The 25,999-nt window shown below is 45.4% G+C and overlaps 1 protein-coding gene across 1 annotated transcript in view; it reads left to right on the forward strand.

The window, feature by feature from the left end:
- The window catches only part of LOC128449224 (forkhead box protein O6), a 30,946-nt gene extending 15,977 nt beyond the window's left edge, over positions 1-14,969 (forward strand). Inside the window, exons 2-3 of the mRNA XM_053432289.1 lie at positions 10,860-11,431; positions 11,492-14,969. Of these exons, the coding sequence (XP_053288264.1) occupies positions 10,860-11,431; positions 11,492-12,569 (1,650 nt within the window). The 3' untranslated portion in view covers positions 12,570-14,969. The remainder of the gene's footprint in view (positions 1-10,859; positions 11,432-11,491) is intronic.
- Positions 14,970-25,999: the final 11,030 nt, after the last annotated feature.

Genomic DNA, 25,999 nt, shown 5'->3' on the forward strand with positions numbered 1-25,999 from the left:
CTGCGTCATTACTGTGGGGGACATCCCACAGATGTGGCACTTTTAGATAAGAAGTGAAAAACTTTTGTAGAAGGCTCTTCTTATTCAGACACAGTATATTTTGGAAGCTTTCTTTTAGGTGTTGCTTTTGTCTGAAGTGTGTGAAGCATTGGTTCTATCACCAGAGAAGGAGATTCTGAGATTAGACTGTAATGTTTCTTAAATCTGATTCTGGATATGATGCTTAACATCTTCAAACATTTTTTCGACAGTCAGAAATACATTCCCTGCCTCATCTTAAGTTCATATAGAGGATAACCTCACAAGGTCACAACTCGCGAACAGTGAATTAGATCACATGATCTCTGCAGTGGAGTTAACACATCACTTCCTGCCTCTGTCTGCTTCTCGCGGCAGGTGGATTTGTTGTTGTTGTGAACGCGTCTGAGCAGAAAACCTCTCTTTGATGTAAAAACAGCCTTCCCATCGAGACCCCTACCATCCTTTCTCTATTTCCATACGTCTCACTGTGAGGCACCTTCATTTTCCCGCCTGAATCCAACCGATGCAAGCAGAGGCCCCAATCCTGACTGCCGAGGAGAGGTTAGGAAGTAGGTCAACAGCATCTCACTCCTCTAATTAGATGCACTGAGTGTATGCATTTGTGTGTACGTCTGTATGCGTCCGTATGCTGGCTGCTCCTAATCCCGGGGTGGCCTTTATGGTAATGGTGAGTCCATGGGAAGAAGCGTCGTAGCCTGCTTTTCTGTTACGTGCCACATGTTTTTAAAACATTATTGTGACGTCAGCACGCGATGAGGAAACAAGTGAGGATGGAGGAACACTGAGGCAAACAAGTGTCCTCGGGGTGAAGGAAAGGGTCGGATTGGCCCATAAAAGATGAATGGGAATAATTGTCATTCCCAGAGAACAAGCTCCAGCTGAGAGAGCAATTTGACCTACACGTCCTGCGTCGCGAGCAGGTTAAGATTCACCCCGTCAGTGAGACGTATAACCGCAACTTCTCTGTGGAAGTCGACGGCTTTTAAGGTGAAAGAGCTCCTCACCTTCCTCACCAGAGCCCTGTGGGTTTGTTCCAGCCTCTTTCTGAGATGTATCCACGTAGGGGGTAAAGGAAGACATTCCAGCTGCTGCAGTTTTAATGCCCCGGTCATGCTTTTTGTTTATCCCGGGATGTGTATGGGCCTTAACATGACCAAGAAACTGATGTGACCATAAAAAGCCAGCGTGAGTCATTTCTGAAGTTTTCATCCCCAGAAATCTATTGTACGTCGGCTCAGTGGGGTGCGTGTGCAAAGGGCAAGGGGGTAAACAATCGCAGGGAGAGAGGACAAGGGATCATACTGAATTTGTGTGTGTGTGTGTGTGTGTGTGTGTGTGTGTGTGTGTGTGTGTGTGTGTGTGTGTGTGTGTGTGTGTGTGTGTGTGTGTGTGTGTGTGTGTGTGTGTGTGTGTGTGTGTGTGTGTGTGTGTGTGTGTGTGTGAGAGAGGAGCGGGAGGAAAGTGTAGCACGGGGCTAGTCTTAATTAAGTTTTCAGGAGGCTCTTAAAAGGTCATGGCATGCCTCCGCACCCCCTCGCCATCACCACCGCCGCGCCCCCCCCGCCGAAATTTCACTTTCCCCCCTTCCACCCCTCCCTCCCTCACCTCCCCGTTGCGATCTATCCAGTCATCAGCCCCCCATCTGTGCACATTAGCCATTCATGAACACACTCATTAGGGTGGGAGTTTGAAGCGTTTGTGTTCACTAGTCTGCGGCTGGAGCGTGGCGATTAATATTTCAGCGTCTCCCGTCGAGGAGCTGAGAGCAAGGTTGGCCCTCTCTGGCTACGGAGAGAGAGAGAGTGCTTCAGCCCCCCTATTCTACCCCCCCCCCCCCCCCCCCCCCCCGACACCGCCCCCAGCCCTAACAAACCCCCCCATGCCCTCAGACAGCACCACAACTTACAATACACTGCCCCCTCCCCTATTTCCATCTATTGCATACACTCCCATGCTTTGGATGCATATATTTTTTTGCCCCCCCCCCCCCCCCCCCCCCCCGCGCACACACACACACACTAACACACAAGACCCTAACTCAAACTGACTTAATTGGGCTGTTTTTGTTTCAGGAAACGGGGGGAGGGTGGGTGCGGGTGAGGCAAGAGGGGTAAATCCTGTCTTTTCTTGCCCGCCCCCCCGTCTCACTCTTTCCTCTTAGCTGTACAGGGGTCTCTCTCTCTCTCTCTCTCTCTCTCTCTCTCTCTCTCACTCTCTCTCTCTCGCTATCACTCTATCTCTAGCTCTCTTTCTCACCGCCCTTTTCTCTCTATATATGAGCTTGTATTGAATTGGTCAAGCTTGGGTCTGGGGTGGTGGTGGGTGGTATTCGTGCACACACACACACACACACACACACACACACACACACACAGGCTTCATTCAGACTAATCAATACATTCCTGCGTACATACTGTACACTGGTACTTAAAATATGAGAATCTAAGGCAGGCAGGAGTATCGTGGGTTTATCAGACTGTCGATATCTGCAGCACTGCTCTTGAATACAGAAGCCACTTGACCCTACAGGTGTTCAGACTCTCTTCACCTTGACTTTACAAGGATCCCATTTCTGGACTGTGTACAGACAAACGTGGATTCACCATGAGACTTATTTTTCTCTCCATTCGGATTCCCATTGACAGTGAAGCAGAGAAAGGGAAATGTTTTAAAATTCAGTTAACTCTCATGCAAGTCGTTATGATTGTATTCTTTATTTTTAATCTTTGATGACACCATTCTTTAGTCTGCCTCTGTAAACGAAAAACAACACTTTCAAATTTCTAAGTGGCTTGAGCTTGTCCAGTATAAGTTATAATCATGTTAACTGTTTCTATCCACTTTATTCAACAAGGATACAATAGCATAATCAATCTCAGGCACAGAACCGGAACTTCATATATCTTAAAGAAGTCTTTAGTCAGCGTCAGTGTTCCAAATTCCAATGTGAAACCAAAACTAACTGGATCAAATGTGAACAGACATGAACCTTGGTTCGAACTTTCAGAGGTGAAAAAGCCTCTAAATGTTACTTTTTAACCTCGGCCAATTACTGTACTCTCTCAGCAGCTGCATTAAAATGACAATTAAATGTCAAATCTATTACTTTAATTAATAAAAGCTATAATCGCAGACAGATGAGTCGGCTAAGATGAGGTCCCTCAGTTGTTTGCAAAAGCATGAAAAGTTGTCAATCATGCATCACAGTTTTCGACAGGCTCCATTAACAGGTAGCATTTATAGCCATCACTCACACTCCAATCAGTATTTTAGAGCTGTGCAGGCTGGCAACAGAAAGTGAAAGATGTCAAGGACAACGTGCGCAGTGTGCATTTTACTCAGACACACAAAGTGAACACAGGGAAGTGGATGAGCGGAGTCCTATCGTGCTGATGCCAAGAGCAATGACAGAGTTTGTTATAAACTCTACGTCCGTTTAGTCTAGACGGAGGAAGTAGGTGAAGGTCAAGGTTGATTGGGAGGAGGCACCGAATTGCCTCCACACACACTGGAGCAGGGCCCCCACATTTAAAGACGCTCTTTGACTCTCCTTTGTTCCTCTGTCTTCTTTATGTTCCTCGTTCACCTCTGCCCTCTCAGCCCCTCCCTCAGCAGATCCCCCCCCCCCCCCACCCCACCCCACCCCACCCACAACCTCGGCTCCCTGTTTTTCATTCTGAGCATGCCGTTCTCCATCTTATCCATGGAGGTCTGTGAATAAGTGGGAGTCTATGGGCTGTGTGTGTGAGTTAGTGGAGGTCTGCGGGCTGAAGTGTCGCATGTGGGTCGGTGTGGCGCACACTGATGGCTAATGAAGTTCCATTGCACCTCCATAGCCCTATTAAACCGCTGCCCCCTACCTCTACCCACTTCACCCCCCCCCCCCCCCCCACCTCTCGCCTTGTTTCCCCCCGAGGGAGAGAGAGTTGGCAGGGAGCGAGCCGGCTGCTATGGCAACAACAAGGAACCCTCCCTCTCCCACAGGTCTCCTTAGCAACTGGTAGCCTGGCATTGCAGTAATGAGTGTGTGCCCGATGTGCCAGGCTTTGTGTCACGTTGGCATGTGTGTGTGTGTGTGTGTGCGATGTTCGTGTAGGAGACGGTGAGTGAGTGTGTTGCAAAGGTGTGTGTATGTGTGTTTGTGTGTGTGTGCGCATGTGTGGTTTAGCGTGTATGTGCGGTTGTTTGGCGCAGTTTGCCAATTTAGGTGAGAGTTAAAATGTGTGACGACAAAAGAGATGTGGAGGCACGACTTGGTGCTGCTCCCAAAAAATATTGAGAAGCTTATTTTGTTAAAATGTAACTGGCACTTGACTGATTCTACTTATCTTTTTCTCCGTCTGCATGTGTGTTTGGGTGTGTGTGTATTTGTGTGTGTTCTGCAGATGGGAGTTTGTGAATTCGCACATTATTTTTTTCATCTCTATGATTGTGGTCATTCTTCTCTGTACTGTGAAATTGAAACAATTAAAGGGACGATCCGATGAATTTTGCATGCCTTGTGCATGGCTGCCTATGAGTTTCCTGCTCTGCTGAAATTAAATTAAACGGTGAGAATGATGTTTATTAAAGTGTGATCAGAGGTGTGCACTGACCTTTAGAATGTGGGAAATGAGATTCTCATTGTTATGAATGAGATTACGTGGAGGCCGAGTGTGGAAAAAGCCCAGGCCTGCATTGATTCCATTGTTGGCCATCAGTTTCTTTGTATATGGCAGAGGGAGGTTTCAATATAATCAACTCCACACTGTGCCTGTTGGCTATTAAATGGACTGATACACAAATATAGACACACAGGCGCTCACATAAACGCAGATTGACTCGCGCACACACGCACATCTTGCTGATCTTGTAAAAAAAAAAGCTGTAAAAGCCTCTCCAGAAATGTGTTGGTCTGTAACAAAGGCATGGCAAGCCCAATGGAAAATGTTAGTTTGCTCCCTCGACGAGGTGTGAAGTGCGAGCAGGCGGCTGGCCCCACAGGTGGCCCAGCCCAAACACCTGTTGTGTGAATCCTCAGTGGGAGGGCGTGAGCTCTGCCTCCCTTGCATGTCCCAGTGGAAAAATCACATCCAGGCTACACTGTGGCACTTGCCTATTAATTTGCCCTCATCCACTCCTTGTTTTGTGCGTGGGCGTCAGACGTGATGCCCAGATTGTGTCCCCACCGGAAATGCTCAGCTGACCCTGGCATCATGCGAGTGGATTTTCCGATCCCCTAACCGGGTCTCAGATGCTCTACTAAGCTGTCAGTATCTATTTATATCCACCAAAGCTGCGGCAGCCCTTCTACATCCCACACCCTGCCACCCTGATGCCAACTCTACCCTTGGCGCCAGGGTGGGCACCGCTGATGAGTCGCCAGCCATTGGCTGCAATTAGTGCACAGTCAGGCAGGAATCCCCTACCAACTCCATTACTCCCCTCTCCACTGCCACTTCCTGTTCCGAGGCTAACAGAAACACTACCACACACTTGCTTTCCATTTTAAGCCTTTTTATAAATGGCACCACTGCAGTGTTGGAATAATGGGGTCGAATACAGAGCACCTTTCACAGTCCTTGAATCACTCTACTGTGCAAACTCAGTCTTTTCGAGGACAATGGCAACCACATTTGAATTGTACCTGTTCAGATTGGCGTTGAGATTGAGTGAAAGTTGTGTCTGTAATGGGGCAGCGATTAGTGACGAGCCCTCGAGTTATTGGGGCTCAGCTCAGCTTTCTTTCTCTAATGATCCCATAAGAAGTGAAGTTTTTGACGGGCGTATTTATTCAGCAATAAATTACTAATACTGCCAATCCTCAGAGACCCCACAGTGATACACTGAGACAGATGCAATTCCTAATCCCAGGTTTATTTATTTTTTTCTCCAACGAGGGCTTTAGTGTGCTGTGCATGCCGATGCAGCCGTGACCACTGCTGTGGAGGCGATGATGACATGTGGCGGAGAAGTAACTGTTTCTCACCTCCTAATAAAAGAGACTCCTTTTTAATCTTCTAAATTTGATTGTATTCCAAAAACAGGCCTATCTGCCCATCTGTCTCTGCTAAAGAAGTCTCCTAAAGGGATTTGAATCATCTGACTCTCAGGCAAATAGCTACATCTCTCTCTTTCTGTCTCGCATACCCTCTGTCTCCCTCTCTCCCTCCCTCCCTCCCTCTTTCTCTCTCATACACAATTTCCAGTTTTCTGTCTTGTAGTTACTCTCATACTCTCACTTGTCTTCTCCCACTTTCTGATACCTTATCGTCTCAGCTCCTTTGTGCCATATCTGTGCAGCCATTAGGCTCTTCAGTCCCTCTTCAAGTCCCCCTCAGACACATTAAATTCCCCCAACCCTGTCCCTATTAATCCACATGGCTCTAAATTCTTTATTTCCTTTCAAAGGGACAACGCGAGCCGTGACATCAATCATGGAAAGCGAATATTTAGTCGGCGCTAATTTCCACCAATAGCCTGGAGACAGGCTTAGCTGACAAAACTCATTCCTGTGCTGAACAAAACTGCTTGTGTTGAAATCTCCCCTCCCCCTGATCCCTCCTGCCTTCTGCACAGGCAAATACAGCATCACAATAAACACAGTTAGCGCTTCTGTTACTCCCCCTTGATTTAGGCTTATCAAATGAATGTGCACCATAGAGGGATACCCTTTGACAATACATAATGGCTCCATTCTGCATGAAATGGTTCGGTAATACCAGTCGAGTGTGGCAAACGGCTTTACCCGGTGCCACTACGAGGACAGCTGCTGTGTTCTTAGTTGGGCAAGTGCACCACTCTGCTTCACCCTTGAGGTTGTTTGAATCGGGTGAGTGGTTTCTTTTTGCCAGTTCCCAGACCCCACTCACAGTGCCTCGTTCCTCACTCGGTTCTGTTTGAATGAGTGCACATTCGCCACAAGATGGGACCTATAAACTGTCTGACCTGTTTCCTCGCCCCTCTGTGTGTGAGCATGTGTGTGAGCGGGAAACATTCAGAGAGGGTTCTGTTGACGGTGGTGGTGGGGGGCTAATCGAGGGGGATGGGGCAAGTGGGGGGCATTTTGAGGGCACCCCTTTGTGTGGCTTGAAGGGGCCCCTTGCAGTACCTCTATCTTTCCCACCCCCACGGCCCCTCCACCTCCTGCTGCATCCCCTAGCACAGCTGCCCCCTATGCCAGTCAGGTTAACCCAGATGAGCCATTTGGACCAATATAACAACCCCTAGCAACATCCTCTCCCAATGCGGATGGCTGGAACTCCTTGGTGAGGACACAGAGGGCAGTGGTGGACACCGAGTCAATTGGGCACCATACCGAGTCCATGGCTGTTAGACATTGCTGTGCAAACAGTTGGATATGGTGTATTAAGCACCGATATTGGCCTCATAATGCAGCTGGATTGTGTAGTTAGCCGAACTTTGATGTGCGCTAAGCCTCAGCACTGATAGCCATTAAACATCATTGATTCCCATTTCTAAATAGGCCTCTCCAGTCCCTGAATCAAAGTGAGTTTACATGGAAAAGGGGAGGCGGTGAGAGCAGAGCAATTGATTGTTTTTGTAAGATTTCCAAGATCCAAATGAATGGTTCTTAAAGAGGTTATTATGGATGAATACCAAGAACCTGTTTCTGCTCATCAACAAATAATGAACCTTAATCTGTGGGATCAAATAACAACAGCAGACATTTCTGCCTGTTTGGTTTCAACACTTCAGTTCCTTCCCGGAGCCAATGCAAAGCCCTTCCCTGTCCTTCCACCTCCGTCCACCTGTGTGCTTTGGAAAAAAGTGTCAACACGTAGGATTTGTTTGCAAAGTGCCTAAACCTTAATCTGGGGACAAAGCAGCCTATCCATTGTCTAAATATCTAAATCAGCTATTAGGATTTTTAGCTCTTAATGAGAGTTGAACCCAAGCTGATTTCTTTCCTGCAGCCTATAGAACCATGTTCACCTTAACTGACTTAGATCGGTCTGCAAGCTGTTATCCTCAACTAATTTCACTTAAACAACTTTCAGCCTGATTTAGCTGTTTGTAGGCTGACTGCTGCAGATGTCTCTGACGACAAAACAAAGGAGTTGCACTGCTACTTATGTCTCTGTCTGTTCTTTTCCCAGCACTATGGGACCAGGCAGTGCATCTCTCTGCGAAAGCCCAGCCACTGCTTCATTCATTATTTAGAGGCCTCTCCACTAGGTCCATTGTATTAAAGGGGTATGATTTGAATAGGAAGTAGCTTCCTGGACCCAGGCGTGTGATGTGTGTGTTCCTCCGTCATTGTATGTTTCTGTGGGCTTCATCCGTCTGCCTCAGCAAGCCAGGGGGCTGAAAGAGAATTTCCATTTTATGAATATTTAAAACATAATAAAGTTTTCAATTTTATTCTATTCAACCCTAAGGGGTGGAAACGTGGCAAAGGCAACCCTCAAGGACAGCACACAGAGTAAAGGTAGTCGGTGCAACAGAGGCATCAAAAATATGGTTAACATCAATCAGCTCAGTACCTCAGAAATCGTTTATCAAAATACACACAAACACACAAACATAACAGGCAATAACACTGCATCCTAAAAGGGTTTTACAGTGTCCTTATTTCCCACAGCTCAAACTCCCCTTATGCTGTATTACTATTGGATCATAGCATATCCGGGCAGCCCACTGTGTCCGCGGTGACCTGGCATGGCTCTCCGTGAGACACCCAGCTGGGAGTGCCCCTGAATCAACTTGGGATTAGCCCAGGATTGTCTGGGATTACTCTGGGATGGAGGGGGATTAGCAGTGACTGCCTGTTTCAGGGGCGTGAGGGCCATAGGCTGGCCAAATTGCCCCTGACTCAGGGAACAGGAGGCGGACAGAGCCACACCCACAGAGGAACCACCTGCAACCCGGGCTATTCTTAGATACTGAAACACACAAACACACAAACAGGATGACAATGAACAAAAGACCATGTGGTGGAAAACTACATGATCGGAAGCCAGCAGCCAGTGAGAATGAGGGTGATGATGATGGTGATGATGATGAGGCCGTCACTGTGGCTGACCACCATCTGAAATCTCTCAAATCTCTCTTAGCAGGTGGATTCATCAGTTTAAGAGGGTTTGGACGATGACAAATCCCTCCAAGTTCAGCGGGGCCGCTCTTCCCCTCGTACGGGGATAAATCGCGATTTGAATCAGACAGGTCACACAGAGTTGCAAGCATGAAGTGCGTCAGCCCTCTGAAAAATGCCCCATTTACAAACCGACAGTGGTGGAATGGCATGAAAGCTTACATATGTTTTAATTCGGGCATGCGCGGGGACTTGATGGGGATGATTCGGAGTGGAATGATAGGTGGATGATCCAGCCAGAGTGAGACAGGGAGTTGGCGCGGCACGTAGAGGAGCCGTCAGAAGCAGGGAGCGGGCATCCCCTGCGGACCTGCACTGCCGAGATGAAAGGCTGTTTAGTGTTGGAGCAGCGGCATCAAACAACCGCCTCCTCTTGCATCCTTTCCCCATCCCCCACACTCCTTCCATCGTGCTCTCTCTCTCTCTCTCTCTCTCTCTCTCTCTCTCTCTCTCTCTCTCTCTCTCCCTCTCCCCGCAATATAATATAGTTCCGCACGTTTGTGCCCGTTTACCTGGTTGCCATGGTTACCCAATGCTGGAGGTGTCACAGTATGATAACCCAAGGAGGCATTCACAGATCACCTGAATGCAGTTTGCCTCCCGTTTGTGTTCACTGCCGCAAATTTGATTTATTTGTTTCCCTGCCGTGCGGTTCAGTGTGAATACAAATAATCTGCAACATGATGGAGATGGTGGAAGTGGGAGTACTCGGCAATCTGGAACAATCTATTGTACCAGTATATTCTTTAAACACAGGAAGAGCTTTGGATTTGATATTTTCCTGCTAGAGGGACAAAATGCCCCACACACTATAGAAATCAGAATTGCAATGACAGATTGTTGCACATCAGGAACCATCAGCATTCAGCAAGCATTGAGATGTAAATGATAATAAAAAAATATATATATCCTTTGAATTACTTAGTCAGTGACTATACACGCTGGTGTAGGGGATAATGGGAAAGTAATTGGTGACACACTGTATAATTGAAGGCATAGAGACTGAAAGCAGAGGTGGAAAATGACTATTGTGTGCTAAGAAGTGTGTAGAAAAAAGAATCAAAATATGTAGCACACAGTGACGAGAGGGAAAGTGATAAAGACAAAACATGGGAGGGAAAGGGAGATAGGGAGAGAAGGTGGATGGTGGATGGTGGAGGGTGGGAGACATCCATTAGCCTTCCTTGCTCCTGGCCCAATCTTGCGATACACCCCCCTCCCATTCAAGCTACGAGAGCAAAAGAGACAGGGCTGGCACCGAGCCAGACTGGCACCGACTTCAAACATACAGTACGCTCAACCACAGCAGCTTACATCAGGCTGGCTGAAAGGAGAAGTAGAGGAGGACAGATGGATTGATGGAAATTAAAGTGGGAGGATTGACGTACATGAGGAGAGTTTCTCTGACTGAATCTCAGATCGTTGCACGTTGGCGGAGGTTTTGCAGGGTCTTCCTCTGTGTCAGCTGTAGCTGTCCTTCAGAACATTATTGTGTTGTCAAACCTGCCCTTAGTTGTCTGACTTTGGTTGACTCTGATTGCATAGTGGGTTGAATAGCTATTTTGAACTTCTACCAAGTTTATGAACCATCCCATATTGTTTGATGTCCAAAAATCATATTTGCCAATACATTTTTTTATGAATCTTAAATAAAATTATGCAAGTGTAAATTTCAAAAAAGCAGTTTGTGTAAAAATGGTGTGTTCTTCTTATCTCTCCGCAGAACTCCATCCGACACAACCTGTCCCTCCACACACGCTTTATCCGAGTGCAAAATGAAGGGACTGGGAAGAGTTCCTGGTGGATGCTGAACCCTGATGGAGGGAAGATGGGCAAGTCTCCGCGCCGGCGAGCAGTGTCCATGGACAACAGCACCAAGTACCTGAAAAGCAAAGGCCGCATCAGAGGCAAGAGGGTTGGTCGTCCTGGAATAGGAGCAGGGTCTGCTGCGGTGGGGCTCCAGGGCTCCCCCGATCATGTCAGCCCACCTCAGAAAGGCCTCCCAGGAGTCGGTGGGGCAACTGGGACAGATGGAGAGTTTGACGCCTGGACAGACCTCCATTCCAGGGCTAGCTCATCAGCCTCGACCCTCAGTGGGCGTCTGTCACCTATCCTAGCTGAGGAAGAACCTGAAGAACCAGAGGAGGGTGGCTTATCCTGTTCGACATCCCCCCATCTCTACCCCTCACCAACCAGTGCCCGCTCCCCATCCATGGGAGCTGGGAATCGCTGTCCTCCCCTTGAGCAGCTGCCTCAGCTGGCTAACCTGGCAGGGGCCATCAGGCTGGATGAGCAGCTCATGGAGGAGACTTATCATCACCATCAGCAACACCAGCAGCACCCGGCTGTCGGTAGACACAAGCAGCAAACCCCTGTTTACCACTACAGCTCTGGAGTGAAGGGGCAGAGCTCTTATAGTGCCAGCGTCTACGGAGCAACAGGCATGGGGATGCTGCGCCACCACTCACCAATGCAGACCATACAGGAGAACAAGCCAGCCAGTTTCTCTGGAACCATGCGGGCTTACTCCAGTACCAATGCCCTGCAGAGTCTGCTCACAGGGGGTCCAGTTGGGCAGCAATATTGTTCCAAGGACATGATGCTGGGACAGGAGAGGGAAAGCCATCCTATGATTGGTCAAGCTAGTAATGGAGTAAGCTCCAACCTTCACAGCCACCTCCCTGGTCACCACAATGGTCACAGCCACAATGGACCTCATAGCCACAGCCCAGCTCATAGCCATAACAGAACTCATAGCCATACTCCTACTCATAATCACAACGGTGTAACCAACCACAACTCACCCCACAGCCTCGTTCACAACAGTCACAACCTCAACCAGAGCCATAGCCACACACCCCCACGGGCTGTGGCTCTGGCCCCACGTGGCAACGGCAATCAGCTGCAGACCTACAACCACAAAGCTCCCTATATGTACAGCCCCCCATCACATGCCCACCTCCCAGCCTCCACGACCCTACCCCCTAACCCAGCGGGTATGCTTGGCATGCCCCAGGACTCCTGCCATGTGGCCGCCGCCCCACACCCGCACCCCCGTCAGAACCATTACCTTGACCCCCAACACCTAGGCATGACAAACGGACTTTACCACCATGTCCAGGGGATGGGGAACGGTAACATCGGTAGCAACTACCACAGCTATCACCAACCTCACACCCTTGAGAGACTACCGGCCGATTTGGACATTGACATGTTCCACGGTAGCTTGGACTGCGATGTGGAGTCCATCCTCCTCCATGACATTATGGACTCTGGGGAGGAGATGGACTTTAATTTTGACTGCTCCCTAGCCCAGGGGGTGGGCATTGGCATGGGTATGGGCATGGGTGTGACTATGGGCATGGGGATGGGGATGAGCAGTCTTGCCAGTCCTCAGCAAGCCCACAGCAACCAGAGCTGGGTGCCAGGCTGAAGTCAAGGACAGCACATCCCACCCCCAGAAAGAACAACCCCACCCAAGTAGCACTGTGCTCAGCTGTGACACTCCGGACTTGACACAGAGACTATACGACCAACTCCCCCATCTCCCTTTGTTGTCCTGACAGTTCTTCTGTAACCCCCTTCTCTTTTTATTCCCCTCCCCTCCAAGATGTCACATTAGGTTTTTCCTTGTACTAGCTATACTGTGATGACAATCTCTCAGCTGTGATTGCCCAACATCGCTTCTCATCTACCATGAGAACTGAACTCTCAATGCACTTTATTGCAAGTGGGTCACATCTCACAGTGCAATACATTCACAGAGCAGCTCAGGCAGAGCTCGGCATGTTTTGCAAGGTGGCGGCGGGATTTGATCGGAGCAAGTGTGGAAATCAAAAACTCAGTTGATATTTTCATATGGTGTCATTGACAGTGGTGAGGACAAACTCTTGTTTTTGTTCTTGCAATAAAGCCCAATCTTCATTTTGATTAGATTTTTTTTGTTTGTTCAGAGCTTTCCCTTATTTCAAACCTTTCTAAAGATTTTGATTTTAATAGTATTTAATAAAAAATAAATAAGATTTTGTTAGATTTAAGCCATATTTGAGTATTTGTGACAGAATTCTGATCTGAAACCACTTTAATGGCGACATTCTCTAAATCATTGCTTCCAATTAATTATCTTACATCAACAGTGCTGTTATTTACAGCTTCATGCGTTCAGTCCTTGGCACTGTGACTTCTCTCTCGGATGCAACATTTTGTCAATGACCTTTTGCCATTGCTGGGAGAATATTGTCACTACATCGTTAAAAGGATTCTATCATTACTAGCTAGCATGCAATTTGGTGAATTAAAATGTCATATCACCTTGTCTCACCTGTTCTTCTTGTGCCAGCTCCCCCTCTCTCTCCCTTCATCTGTCTCCCTCGCTCTGCCTGCCAGGGGAGACAAAGTGGCCATTTCTCACACCAAGCCATTAATGTGCTTTGATTGAAATTCAGCATCTTGCTTTTAATCTCCAAAGTGATGTGGCAGCGATGCGTCATTATTGAGAATCTACCGCGTTGTCCTCCCATCTCTCACCCCGGCTGCCCGGGCCGCCACTCGCCTCTCCAACTTAATGTGCCAAGAAAGCGAGACAAAACTGTGATTAACGCCAAGTCACTCTGCCTGCTGTCCTGCTCTGTGAAGGGCCAATGTCACTGTCCACTTGCCTGCTCACAGAGGGTAAAAAAGATAGAAAAGATGGAGACAAGGATAGAACAACAAGTCTGTCGTTGCCGTGGGATCAGTCATCAGCCTCAGTTTCCGTGCTCATCGGGCATGTGTATGAAACATGTAGCGTATTGGTATCGTAAATTCATTTCCATATCTGTATTCCGTGTTCCCTTTTTCCCATGTTTTCTGGGCTTTTACCCTGAGCGTCAACAACTCAAATAGGTGCAATGAGAGGAGATTTACAGAGAAAACAATCAGCCAGTCAGAGTGGCGTGAGTCTCCATCAAACAGGGTTGTGATGCACCACAGCCATCCACATCCACTTTTTGTGTGTTTTATTCTGTTGTCTTGTAGTTGTTGTTGTATTGTTGAAATTCCAAGGACCAACAAGAACAGCGCTGAAATAGCAGCAGTGTAAGGATGTTATTCAATGGTGAAATGATGTTGGTAGTACGACCTTCCTATACTCCAATACTGTGCCCCCCCCTCACACGTGTGCTCAGCTCAATTGTCTCCGTGTTTGTGAGTGGGGGAGACTGGAGCTTGTGTCTCACTGGCCTTGGGAGAGAGAGAAAAAAGAGGACATCCCTATTCTCTGCCTCCCTCAAGCAGACTCTCTGCGCTTGGTCTGTACCAAGTACAGCACACAAAGGAAACGAGGGGGGTGCGGGGGTGTACAGGTGGGTGGGGCTTATTGTTCCAGCCAAAGGTCAAGCATGGCACAGACTATCAGACCTATTATTGAGGTAAATACTTATATTTCAGGGCTTTTAGCCACACTGGTTCCACTTAATCTATGTGGAGAATTAGTGGGATTTTCTAAGCAAATGGGCCTCACAAAGTAGTTCTGTTATATCCTATGCTACAGACATTTAACAATGCCCTGCTATTGGAGAGAGAGCTATATATGATGTCTAATTTTCCTATATTTATTTATGAAAGAGATTGGTCTTTGTCTCTCCCAAATGTGGTCGTTGTTTGAGTCTACTCCTGTCCCCTTCCTTTTATTTTTCTCAGTTTTTTAAAATGTCACTCTCCCTCTGCCCCTTTACTGACTTTTATTTTGTACAAAATCTATATATTAAGAATATTGTATAATAGTTTTTAAAAATCTCAAAAAGAGTATCAGTTTTGTTGTCTATTTCTTTTCTAAGAGAATGTATCTCATCATCTGGTGACTGTTAAATAAATGAAATCAAAAGAAGGTCTGTCGAAGTGAGCTTTTCTTTACAATTCACGGAAACACACAAAAAAGTGGATTTTTCCTGAGCTTACTTGTGCTTGTCAGCTGCGCTTTCTCTCATGTGCTCTGGCACAATAGCCAATGCGATGAATGAATGTGCGTTGCTGGTTAATTAATTTCTTCATTGTGTAGTTAGTGTCATTTTCAAAACTCCTTTCACATAGCAGACAACCCCTGAAGCCCAGTTACGCCAAGTTGGTGCGTGGGAGGCAGAAACGAGTGGGCTGTATTGATAAAAAAAGAAGAAGAAAAGAACGGGGTAAAAAATGGACCTTCACATATGTCGAGGAGCATCACTTGCATGAGAAACAAAGAGAAATGGGGTGAGAGACAGAAAGAGGGATAGTATATGATAGACAGACAAAATAAGGAGGCAGCCAGACAGAGTTGGAAGGATTGGGGGTAATAGGTGTATATATATGTGTGTGTGTGTGTGTGTGTGTGTGTGTGTGTGTGTGTGTGTGTGTGTGTGTGTGTGTGTGTGTGTGTGTGTGTGTGTGTGTGTGTGTGTGTGTGTGTGTGTGTGTGTGTGTGTGTGTGTGTGTGTGTGTGTGTGTGTGTGTGTGTGTGTCACAAGGCTTGTTATGGCCCATGAAGCGGCATTGGTTGGCCACAGCTGTCCCGGTCCCATTGGAGGCGTTTTCACAGGAGGAGTGTGCACCGCTCGGCGCCATACTGCCAGGCCCCAGGGGAGCCCCCGCCTCTACACTCGCTCAGACGTTTACACACATACACAGACTCACACCACACATGCACATTCACACACAGACATTTGAAAATACCACAAATTCACACGTTTGCACAAAAGAAGCACACAGCGCGGTTATGAAACCATGTGCACCGACGCGTGCGCTCCAACAGACATTTCTCACTTAGATGTACAGTTTTAATTGACTCCACTTGACAAAGCCTCTCTGCAGGGAAACAAGTGAGAAGTGGAGGGAAAGAGAGAGACATAGGTGTTGGAGGGTGGGAGCCAGGCGATGTATATTCAAAGCTAAAGATGCTTGACACCTAAGCAAACGATTAAGAGCTGTTTTTCGTGAAACATTTTCTGAGGAGGGTCTGTCGAGCCAAAACGTGGCTCCGTAACTTTATGGGATGTTTCATGATTTCACAATTAGACCAGACTGAGTGAGTGGAGCGGAGACGGAGAGGCTGGCGCATGGCCAAAGTCTTACTCCTCACCGCCCGTCTCCTGAGAGAGATGGAGGTTGAGGTAGACGGGAAGGCAGTCCAGTCCAGGTGCTGTGCCTCGGGGAGGGTCTGCTCTTCTGTTACTCATTATCAGAGAGAGGGAGAGAGAGGAGCTGTGTTACAGTGTCATTATTCATCCACTCAAGCATCTGGGAGGAAGTCTTTCCTTACTTGGCCCAGCGATACCGTTGGAGAGACCGCCCTTGGAGCTAAAGGCTGGCTGGGGACACTGCTAACTGCTAACAGACAGACCCACCCAGGCAAGGCTCCAGGGTACAGATGTCCTTGAGTGCTTATGAGGATTCAGCACTTCTCGCTTTCCAGCCGAGCTGCGAAGTGAAAAGCTGCTATACCTCCAAAAACTCAATTGTTCACAGAAATGATTAATACTCCAACACGGAAGGGTGAAGTTTGTTGTAAAGTCTCCGGAACAAGTGGTGAGACTTATTCTTACCCACAGGAGCGACGACTGTGGAGATTAATTTCAATAATCACCGTCATAACTTGATTTTAAAGATGTCTGAGCGAAGAGAGGCAGCGGAAGAAAAAAAGAAAAGAGAAAGAATTGATTATGATCATTTGAACTGATTTTTGAGATGTATAAGACATACATATATAACCTGCCGTTTACAATTAAAGTTTTTAAATTATTATTTTAGCTATAACTAGTCTGCATGTGCAGAGAGTTGAATAATATTTTTAGGCTGATGAAATGTCAGACTCAATGTAAGTGGATAGTGTTCTGCAGAACAGTGGATACAAAAAGTTGAATTGTGGAAAAAATTCATATCTCTTGGCAGAGAAAAGTCCAACTATGTAATTATTTCACTGTAACATGTGGTGTTGCCCAGCCAATGCCAAATGATCCGAAAGAGTTTCCTTTAAATTGTCTCCATATGGGTAAAGAGCTGAGAGAGGACACGGAGAGACCACCAGGAGCGGGGTTCTGCTGGCTGAGCTGCTGAATTCTGGGATTTTCGTTTTATTTTTCAACCCAAAGCCAATGAGTTGCAGCGACATCGCGCTCTGTCCCGGACTGAAGTGAATAATCAAGAGGATTTAACGTCACGGCAGCGATACTTAAAATAATCAAAGAAGAGCTTGATTCTTGTATTGGCTGCTAAACTAACCTCTGTGTTTCTAAGATAATTTTTAAAGATATAATATGTCCCGATCTTTAAGGAGTGTAAAATCTCTCAAAACACAGTTCACTTGTTCAATGGTTTGAGACTTTGAGTTTCAGTTATAACTCAAAAAATGAGATTCAAAGACAAAGGGCAGCATCAGTAATATCGGTACATTTTCAAAAAGGACATATCAGAGCTAATCATCTGGAGAATTCTTCTCAGGTTTTGAAGACATTTATGATGTAAAACGGACCATCAGTTGTGGAATGTCTTTCATTTTCTTGCTCTCAAAGCAGCAACAGCATCAAGAATATAGTCAAAGAAGAGGTGTTAAAATGGCAAACAACCTGACACACAGGGGTATAGAGTCAGAGAGAGGGCTTGTCAGAGAGGCCTTTGAGAATTTTTGCGAATGAAAAATGAGTTAAAAGCTGCAGGTCTGGTGCAAAGACACCAGGACGATGATGAGACAACAGCATGTTCAAACCTGTCCTCACGGACGGATAGGGGACAAATCAAGTTGGTCACTGTGCACTGAATTTACATATCTTATGTAATTTAATGGAATGAAATTAATGTTTAGGTGTAGTTTGTACAGCTCGATTCAGCTTTAAAGCTCCATATCTTACTCCACAGAGACATGTTTGCATCGCTGCCCGATGCCTTGAATTTCCCTCACATTGGTGCAAACAAACTTTAACAGCATCGGCAAACATTAATAACCTGGATCCAGTTTTCGTTCTCTGCTTGTCGCTGTATTAAAACTCCCGTCGACCGGTTTGGGTGTGGCAGTTTTTAATCTTGTGTTCCTGGTTGTGAAGATTTCTCTTTTCTTTATTACTGCACCTTAATCACTAAATTTAATTAGCATATAGCTCGTGAACTTTTTTAAATGAGCCTCTTTAGTGCTTCTCATTATAGATGCTTTGGGATATCAGTGCATCAACCATGCAATCAACTATTTCTTGTCAGCTCTGGTTAAAAAATAGATTGAATATCTTACTAAGATAAATCGAGGACAATTATCTTTAAGCAAGTCTAATAATCTGGTGCATATGGTGCTTGATAACGGTATTTATCTTTAATGAGAAGAAACAGAACTTTGTCTCTATCCTAAATTTGTTCTTAAAAGTGCAGCGGAGTTTTCAGAGGCATTCATTGTCCTTGTTTCAAGGAAAAGAAGAAAGTAAATCTTTCACCAAACCATGAGGCGTACAGTCCAAGACTTCTGGTGGGGGTGGAACCTTTAACCTATAGAGAACTGGCAAACTGTGCTAAACCAGACGTCACATGTTCAAGACCCAAATTTCTACCACGCCCCATTTCCTTGAACAAGACAACAAACCTCAAGGATCCCTGCATCCAACCCCTGCGGTGGTGGTGTGGGGGATTGATGGGCTCCATGCTCAGTGATCGATTAAGGACACACTGACATCAGCCGACGGTCGCTTTCTGGCCGAGATATACTGTAAAGCAATACAACCTAATGAGATCTGACCCAGGGTTGGGCATCAGCTATTTGTAAATCCATCAGTAACTGTATCTGTAAGTTTCCTCTCAGTAAGTACGTGCTGGTTTCAAAATAGTGATTTGCTAAATCCGGTTGCAGCATTAAACCTTAAATGAAAGGAAAGACCTATGAGAAAATCTGTTGCTATGACACATCTGCAGAACCATTGGCTCAAAAAAACATCACGTATAGATTAAAGAGAAAATTACTGTTCAACCACTAACATGCATTTCTTAATCAACAATCTAAAGACCCAAAGAAATGAATAGCTAAAGTTCCATAGCGGTTTTATTGTTACGTCCATCGTTTTCTTCTGATCTGAAATCAAGCAAATATTTCCATGAATCATTGATCTACTCCCAAAATGCCCATTAGGTTGATTGTTAATTTAGTGGAATATACTTGCTAACAGAGCTAACTTTTATGCTAACCTAGCTTGTCTGAGATAATGGGTTGCCAATGCACCGTTCTGTAGTTTTTGGTCACAATGTAGCCTAGCTTGTCTATAGACTCCTTATGTTTTTGAATCAAGTGTCCAGTTATTGTTTGTGGATTTTTCAAATTTTCTGTTTTCGTCCCTAAAAAACGTAAAGATTATCTCTTTGTCTTTAGCCTTTACGTAAAATGTACAAAGCTACATAGCCTACGCGAGGGGACACAACTTTAGAACTGGTGATTGGCTCCGTTTGAACATCAGATCAGTGGGAGCTAAAAGAGGCTAAAAGTGAGGACAGCTGTAAACTTTGGCTCAAAGCTCTAAAGCTCATGTTGTCTGTGATTTCTAAAAACATATTCCTCATGAAATCCTCTCATCTCTCTGAGCTTGTGGAAATAAAACAGATTACATAATCAACTCAAACATCCTTTGGGTGTCTGAGGCTACCGAGTTTTTCCTGATTAAAAGAAAATGACCTACCAAGAAAATCCTGCTATATTGCTCTCCTGTGCACATTATTAAAACCAATCACTGTCCCTAATGACTCCGAATCCCAACCCTTCCGCCTCTCCCCTCTTGTCCCTGTTTCACCTTCTTCCAGACAGACAAGACAGATGTAATCAGATCTTTTCTCCTCCGCCACTGATCCACTCATCAGGAGTGCGAGACAAGAAGAGGTGTGTACATGTGTGTGTGTGACCTAAAGCAATGATGACACAATTAATGTCAAATTAATGCTCCTCCTGAGCGCTGACATCCCCTCACCTCCCCTTGTGTATATCTACCCGCCCTCACCTCCCCACCTCTGTCTCGCCTCCTTCTCCCCTCTCTCCGACGCACATCTACCTCACCCATCCCTCCCTCTGTCCTCCCCCCCTGCTCCTATCTTACCACACACAGCCTAATCTCACACATGGGGGAGCTCATCTCTGTGCTGCGACTAGCTTAGCTCGCTTGCACACACAGCGTATACGGCGTGGAGTGCTAATAGGGGCTGGGGGTTGGGTGGAGAGGGGAGACGGAGCGGGAGCCTGATTGGTGTCTCTAATTATGGCTTGATACTAAAGAGTAATTAATGAGTTTGTGGCTGATGGCAGCAGCTTTGGAGCGTCAGACTCGATCGCAGGAGATAAGAGCTGTTTGTGCCGAGGCCACGCAAGATCCCACGGGACAGATGTATGAGGAGGCGCACACACATAAATACACTAAATGTGCTTACTGTTACGAACAGTTTCATGAAGTACTCTGCTGAGGTGAATTCAGGTGAAAGGATCTCTCGGTTTTCTTTATTAAAACAAAGTGCGCCTCGCAAAGTAGGACAGGAAGATACAGTAGTTTGTTTCCAACTGATTCCATCAAAAACAGCCTGCATGGCAATTTGAAAGATATAATAATTTTTTGTATTTAAAGTTGCTGTATTGATAAACTCAAAATGCAACAAAACAGATGCTTATTTTTCAGTTTGAGGATTAACTGGTAAATTTTAATTTAATTATTAAATGTATAATGTATTTATACCTTCTTCTGCAGGGGTCCCAAATTGTAGAAAGGGAAATACTCATGTCTTTTCTGAAAACAAATCAGGCCCCTCTCCTGGTCGTCCTCTGACCAACTTCCACTCTTGCCTGATCCCCCAGTCAGAAGATCAAGCTTAGCTCCATGAGAGGTAGAAAAGCTACTTCATCACAGATACAGAATTTGCTAAATAAAGAACGCAAAGACTCCAATCAGGAAAAGTACTGTCAAACAAAAGCCATCTTGCAGAGGTCTCAGAGGACGACCAGCCAATTCTAAACCACTTCTCAGGAGGGGAAACAAGGACTAACACTCAGGGTTGGCTAATTATACCAGAATTTCACAGTGGGTGGCTGAAAAAGTCCTATTTATTGATGAATCCAAGTTTGAGATTCAGTCAGGGTGTATCTCAGGAGATGAACAGGAGGAAGAATGAGTGTGAAACAGTGTGAAGAGAGAAGAAGAAGACAAAGAAGAACCACTCCAGGCTTCAGAGACGTGCTACATCCTCTGGCTTGTGTCTTTGTGGGGAAGGAACCTTACTGCAGTAAGTTCATGACCTCAACACATTCAATAACTTGAAGACCAAAGAAAAGCAAGGAGTCTAGACTGTCATCCACTTTCCTCCACAACATCTTTACCACATCCGTCCGACCTCACATGAAGCTGATGGGTCATTGGGTTTGCACAAACTTGCCAACTAAACAAACTCGTTAGCATGATGCCATTAAAGCAAAAGGGGGATATTTAGAAATACTCAGAGATTCATGTACATGTACAAGAGTACTTTCTTGAAACTCGTTTTACTAGATATGTGATGGTCTTTGGAGCTGAAGATATATACAGAAGATCTAAAGTCTCTGTGTACTGCAGGAAACAGATTTTTGATGATGATGATAAAAATCTAAAAATATCCATCCATCTATTATCTATCTAACCATTGCTTATCTTTTATATGGACAGGTTGCCAGCTCATCAGTATACAGAGACAAATAAGTATTCACAAGGAAGCCAGAGGCAGAAAATCCATGCAAGCCCGCAGAGAAAGCCCCCTGCTGAACTGGGATCCGAACTGGGAGCTGATCGGAGAACTGAAACAGGAACCTTCTTGCAGTAATGTGAAAATGTTTACCACAGCAAAAAACTAACATCTAAAGCATCTTCAAATCCAAAATCTAAAAACATTCTTAAAACTCCAAACTGTTATAAAAATGAATAGTTGACCCTTGTGATTATAGACCTCCGACCTGTATGGGAAACATATAAAGAGAAATAATGATGCTCCAACAGAGACAGAGAAGTGGACACAGAGAAGCCAGAAAGCTTGAAGGACAATCTGTGTGTGCCTGGGACTGTGCGTGGCTGTGTGAGACGGAGAGAGAGGAAGCTTGAGAGAGACAGCGTGCTGAGGAGTGTCTCTAAAAGGGGCAGCTGTAGTGTAGTTAATGAGGCCTGCAGTCCAAAGCCCAGTGTGTGAGCACATCGTGTGTTTGTGAGTGTGTATTAGCCGGAGAGAGGGATACACAGACTGTAAATGTGTGTGTTTTCATGTGGGTGAGGTGAGTTACCCAGTGTGCAGTCTTGCTTGACCCTCAGTAATCCTGTCACCTGGAACCAATGGACCTCAGAGAGGAGAGAGCAGGAGGGAGGGCGTGGGGATGAAACAGAGACAGTGAGGAAGAGTTTTTTTTTTTTTAAAAGGTGGCTCCTCTTACTCAACCGAATAACTGGAGCAGACTTTCAGCATGGCTGCTAACAAGCGCTCTGTCTCTCTCCCTCTCTCCCTCTCTGCCTCTCTCCCTCTCCGCTTCCTTTCATATGTCTCTCTCTCGTTACCCCTCCATTTCTTTGCCCTCTCCAGAGTGGCACTTTAATGAGCAGAATGTGTGCGTGCGGTGGCCAGGTTACCATAAGAGATGCTTCACAAGGGCTTCTGATTATAAAAACCCATGTAAAGAGACAAAGGGAGAGAAAGAAAGAGGCCCCTGGTGAGACAAGCTCCAGCTTTTCACGGCTCACCCCCACAGGGAACTGAGCTGACAGCTGATATGAGGTCCTCTACTTTTATAGGAGCATGCGAGGCTGGCCGCGAGAACAGCTGTCCCCGCTGTAGCTGCATAGGGATGGTCGCTATAGTAATAGAGATGCTCGGGAAAAAGGTACCTGTGAACTTAATGTGATGTGTGTGGCTGAAATCGAGTTTGTTTTTGTTTACCTTAAGAAATAGTTTGCTGTCTTTTTCCGGAAAATACAGATAAATTTGTTCTTTCGCTGAGAAAGTGATGAGACGATCAACATCAATCGCATGTCTGTGTTACCACAACTTTCAAAACTTTAAGGGTTCCCATTTTATACACGTTTTTAATTTGCGTTTAAAACAAATAATCTGTGTTGACGTGGACAAAAGCAAACTGCCAGAATGTGCAGTGGAACCAGATGTGAAGAATTATGATGCAAATGAAGCGTGCGACTTCTTCCACTGACTCTTCTGCATGAGACTGAAAATAGAAGCAGTTGAATCTGTCTGGTGCAATAATAAGACTTTCAGATCCTTCAGGTCAAAGCTGGTGTCGATATTTAAGCATAAATCTACCCGTCTATCAATATCTATATATTTAATATTTGTATGCTTTACACACATTAAATATATAGGGTTCCTGTTTTGACACACTTGCAGATGCATGTAATTAGAATATATACTTCCATAACATTATAATAGATTTTATATTCACAATTTCATTTTTCTAAATTAAGGCCTCTCCTCAGGAAACTCCCCAAAGATAACACTGAGGGATGGATCTGTATGCAAACACATCTTTACTCTGGCACCTAACATGATACATATTCCAGTGAGAATGACTGTTAGCATTAAAAGAACTAACATTGGCACGGTGCTTACCTGCTGCAGGAGCTCAGAGCACAGATTCACTCATTCTGGGTATTACATGTGTAACAGTAACAGGAGGTACACAGATCAGACACAAACCCAGAAATAACTTCAACAACAAATTACATTTGACATCACATTAATGATGATTCAGTGTTTTGAAATCATGCCATATGGAAATTTACTCTGTTCACAATATTAAAGCCAGTTACTCGATTTAATATCGAGGCTGATGAGTATTTTCCAGATGTGTAACATTAATGTGAACTCCCATATTAGAGATTACTGCAGTTAAAAACTCCACTTCCTTCAAACTCTGTCAGCCCATGAGTTAATCAGTATTATTGATCAGCCTCACTGATCATTAATAGAGACTAGGCGTGCAGATTACATTTCTTTCCCTGGAGAATTATAAGCACAACAATATGACACGTTTTTCATCCTAAGCCATTTATCTGCAGCTCTCTCAGGAGTCACGGAAACCATCACCGAAAATCTAAACACGAGTTGAACATGGTCCCTGACGAGCGTTTGTTCATTTAACAGCCACGGATGCACAGTAACACCGTGAGCTGTCTGACCTTAAAACGGATATTTATCCCCCAGTATCAGTGCAAAACCATCCAGTGTGTTCATAAAACCCATGACTCTGACCAGATTGCTGAGGCTAATAGCTCATTCGGCATTCGGAGGTTACAGGGAGGTATCTCCTGAAGAGTAATACAATATTTTCCCCTGGCAATATGTTTCTGATTTATGAAGTTTCACTTGCAGTCATTTTTTTTGGGCCATTTTTGGAAACCAGTCTATCGCCAGTAAATAAATGTAATGTGATTAAATAGAGTGTCATGCTGTAACTATATTCTTTGTAGTTGTTGGGTGGAGTTGTCTTCATCACAGTTGACTGATCATATCTGAAAATCAGTTGTCAAGATGGTAACGTGTTTATTACATTCTTCTGCTCATTTGTCTTTAAGCAGGATCATGCAAAAACTACAGCAGCCAGTGCCATATAGGACATTTTTTACATGTAATTTTTGAATTTCTCAAGAAATAATGCGGAGAACTTGATAAAAAAACATTCTGAGATACTGACACAGATCGATATCTGACTATGTTTATGAGTTGTGGGGTGGCTTGGTTGTCTATGTGCGATTCCAGTTTATTCTTTTTATGTTAATATACAAATATCCCCTACATATATCATGAAAGGTTTTGGGGGGTTTCCCAATGATTTCAGTCCTAGGCCAAGCCAGGCTGATCATCGCCTGCAGGATTCAGCTCTGGATTTAATGCACAGACATTGATATCAATCTTCTCATCAAACTCTAACAAAGAAAGCAAATAATCTTATTTCCCAAAATGTTGCACCATTCCGTAAAAACATGGCATGCAGAGGTTTCAAATATTTTCTGAAAATCAATTCTCATTGTTCTCCATCCTAATGCAGTGACTCATGATTCATAGAAAACAAATGTTGTTAGAGAAAACAAGGTTTCTAGGAGTTCAGGAGAAATAGATTTGATGAGATGGAGAACGTTGCTGTGCGGAGGACATCTGTCGCTCTTCTTCTGTGTATTTGGTTGCAGTATGTTTTTTGTATTTGTGAAATATTGAAACAGCCTGGTGGGCCAACAAAGACAAAAGTGGAGCTGGATGCTGGGGAACATGTGTAGCCGAGTACTCGTGGTGACTTTGCCGGTGGAGAGGTCTCTTCAGAACAACATAGACCCCCCTGGTGTAGGCAGAGGTCCCCATGGTGGAGCTCGGCTACGGGCCTGCCTGTCAGGAAATAAAAGGGGGCGTCTGCCACGTAGAGTGTGTATGATGGTGGGATTCGGAGGGCAATTTTTTTTTTTTTGGTCAGCCAGTGTGAGTAGAGGCCTAACAGGCAATCACAGTGGAGGAGGGTGTGTGTGAGGGCATCCATCATAATATTGTCTGCCCAAGGGCTCGTTTCTCACACACTCGAATTATAGAGATAGCACTGACAGTAGCACACACTGTCACTCAGAAGTGTCTGTGTGTGATACAAACAAACACTTACACACAAACACACACACACACACACACAAATATGGCTCGGCCAGTGTACCCCTCAGACACATACACACACACACACACACGGTCATGCCAATGCCTTCACATAATGCCTCTACACACACCCTTCAGTCACATGTTCCACTCTCCACACACACACGCACACACACGCACACACCCACCTTGCAGCAGCAGTCACAGCAGGCAGACAGGGTACAGTGTGGAGTGTAGTGTGGGGTGGTAGTG

This window comes from Pleuronectes platessa, chromosome 10 (assembly GCF_947347685.1).
Source record: "Pleuronectes platessa chromosome 10, fPlePla1.1, whole genome shotgun sequence".
Classification (NCBI taxonomy): domain Eukaryota; kingdom Metazoa; phylum Chordata; class Actinopteri; order Pleuronectiformes; family Pleuronectidae; genus Pleuronectes; species Pleuronectes platessa.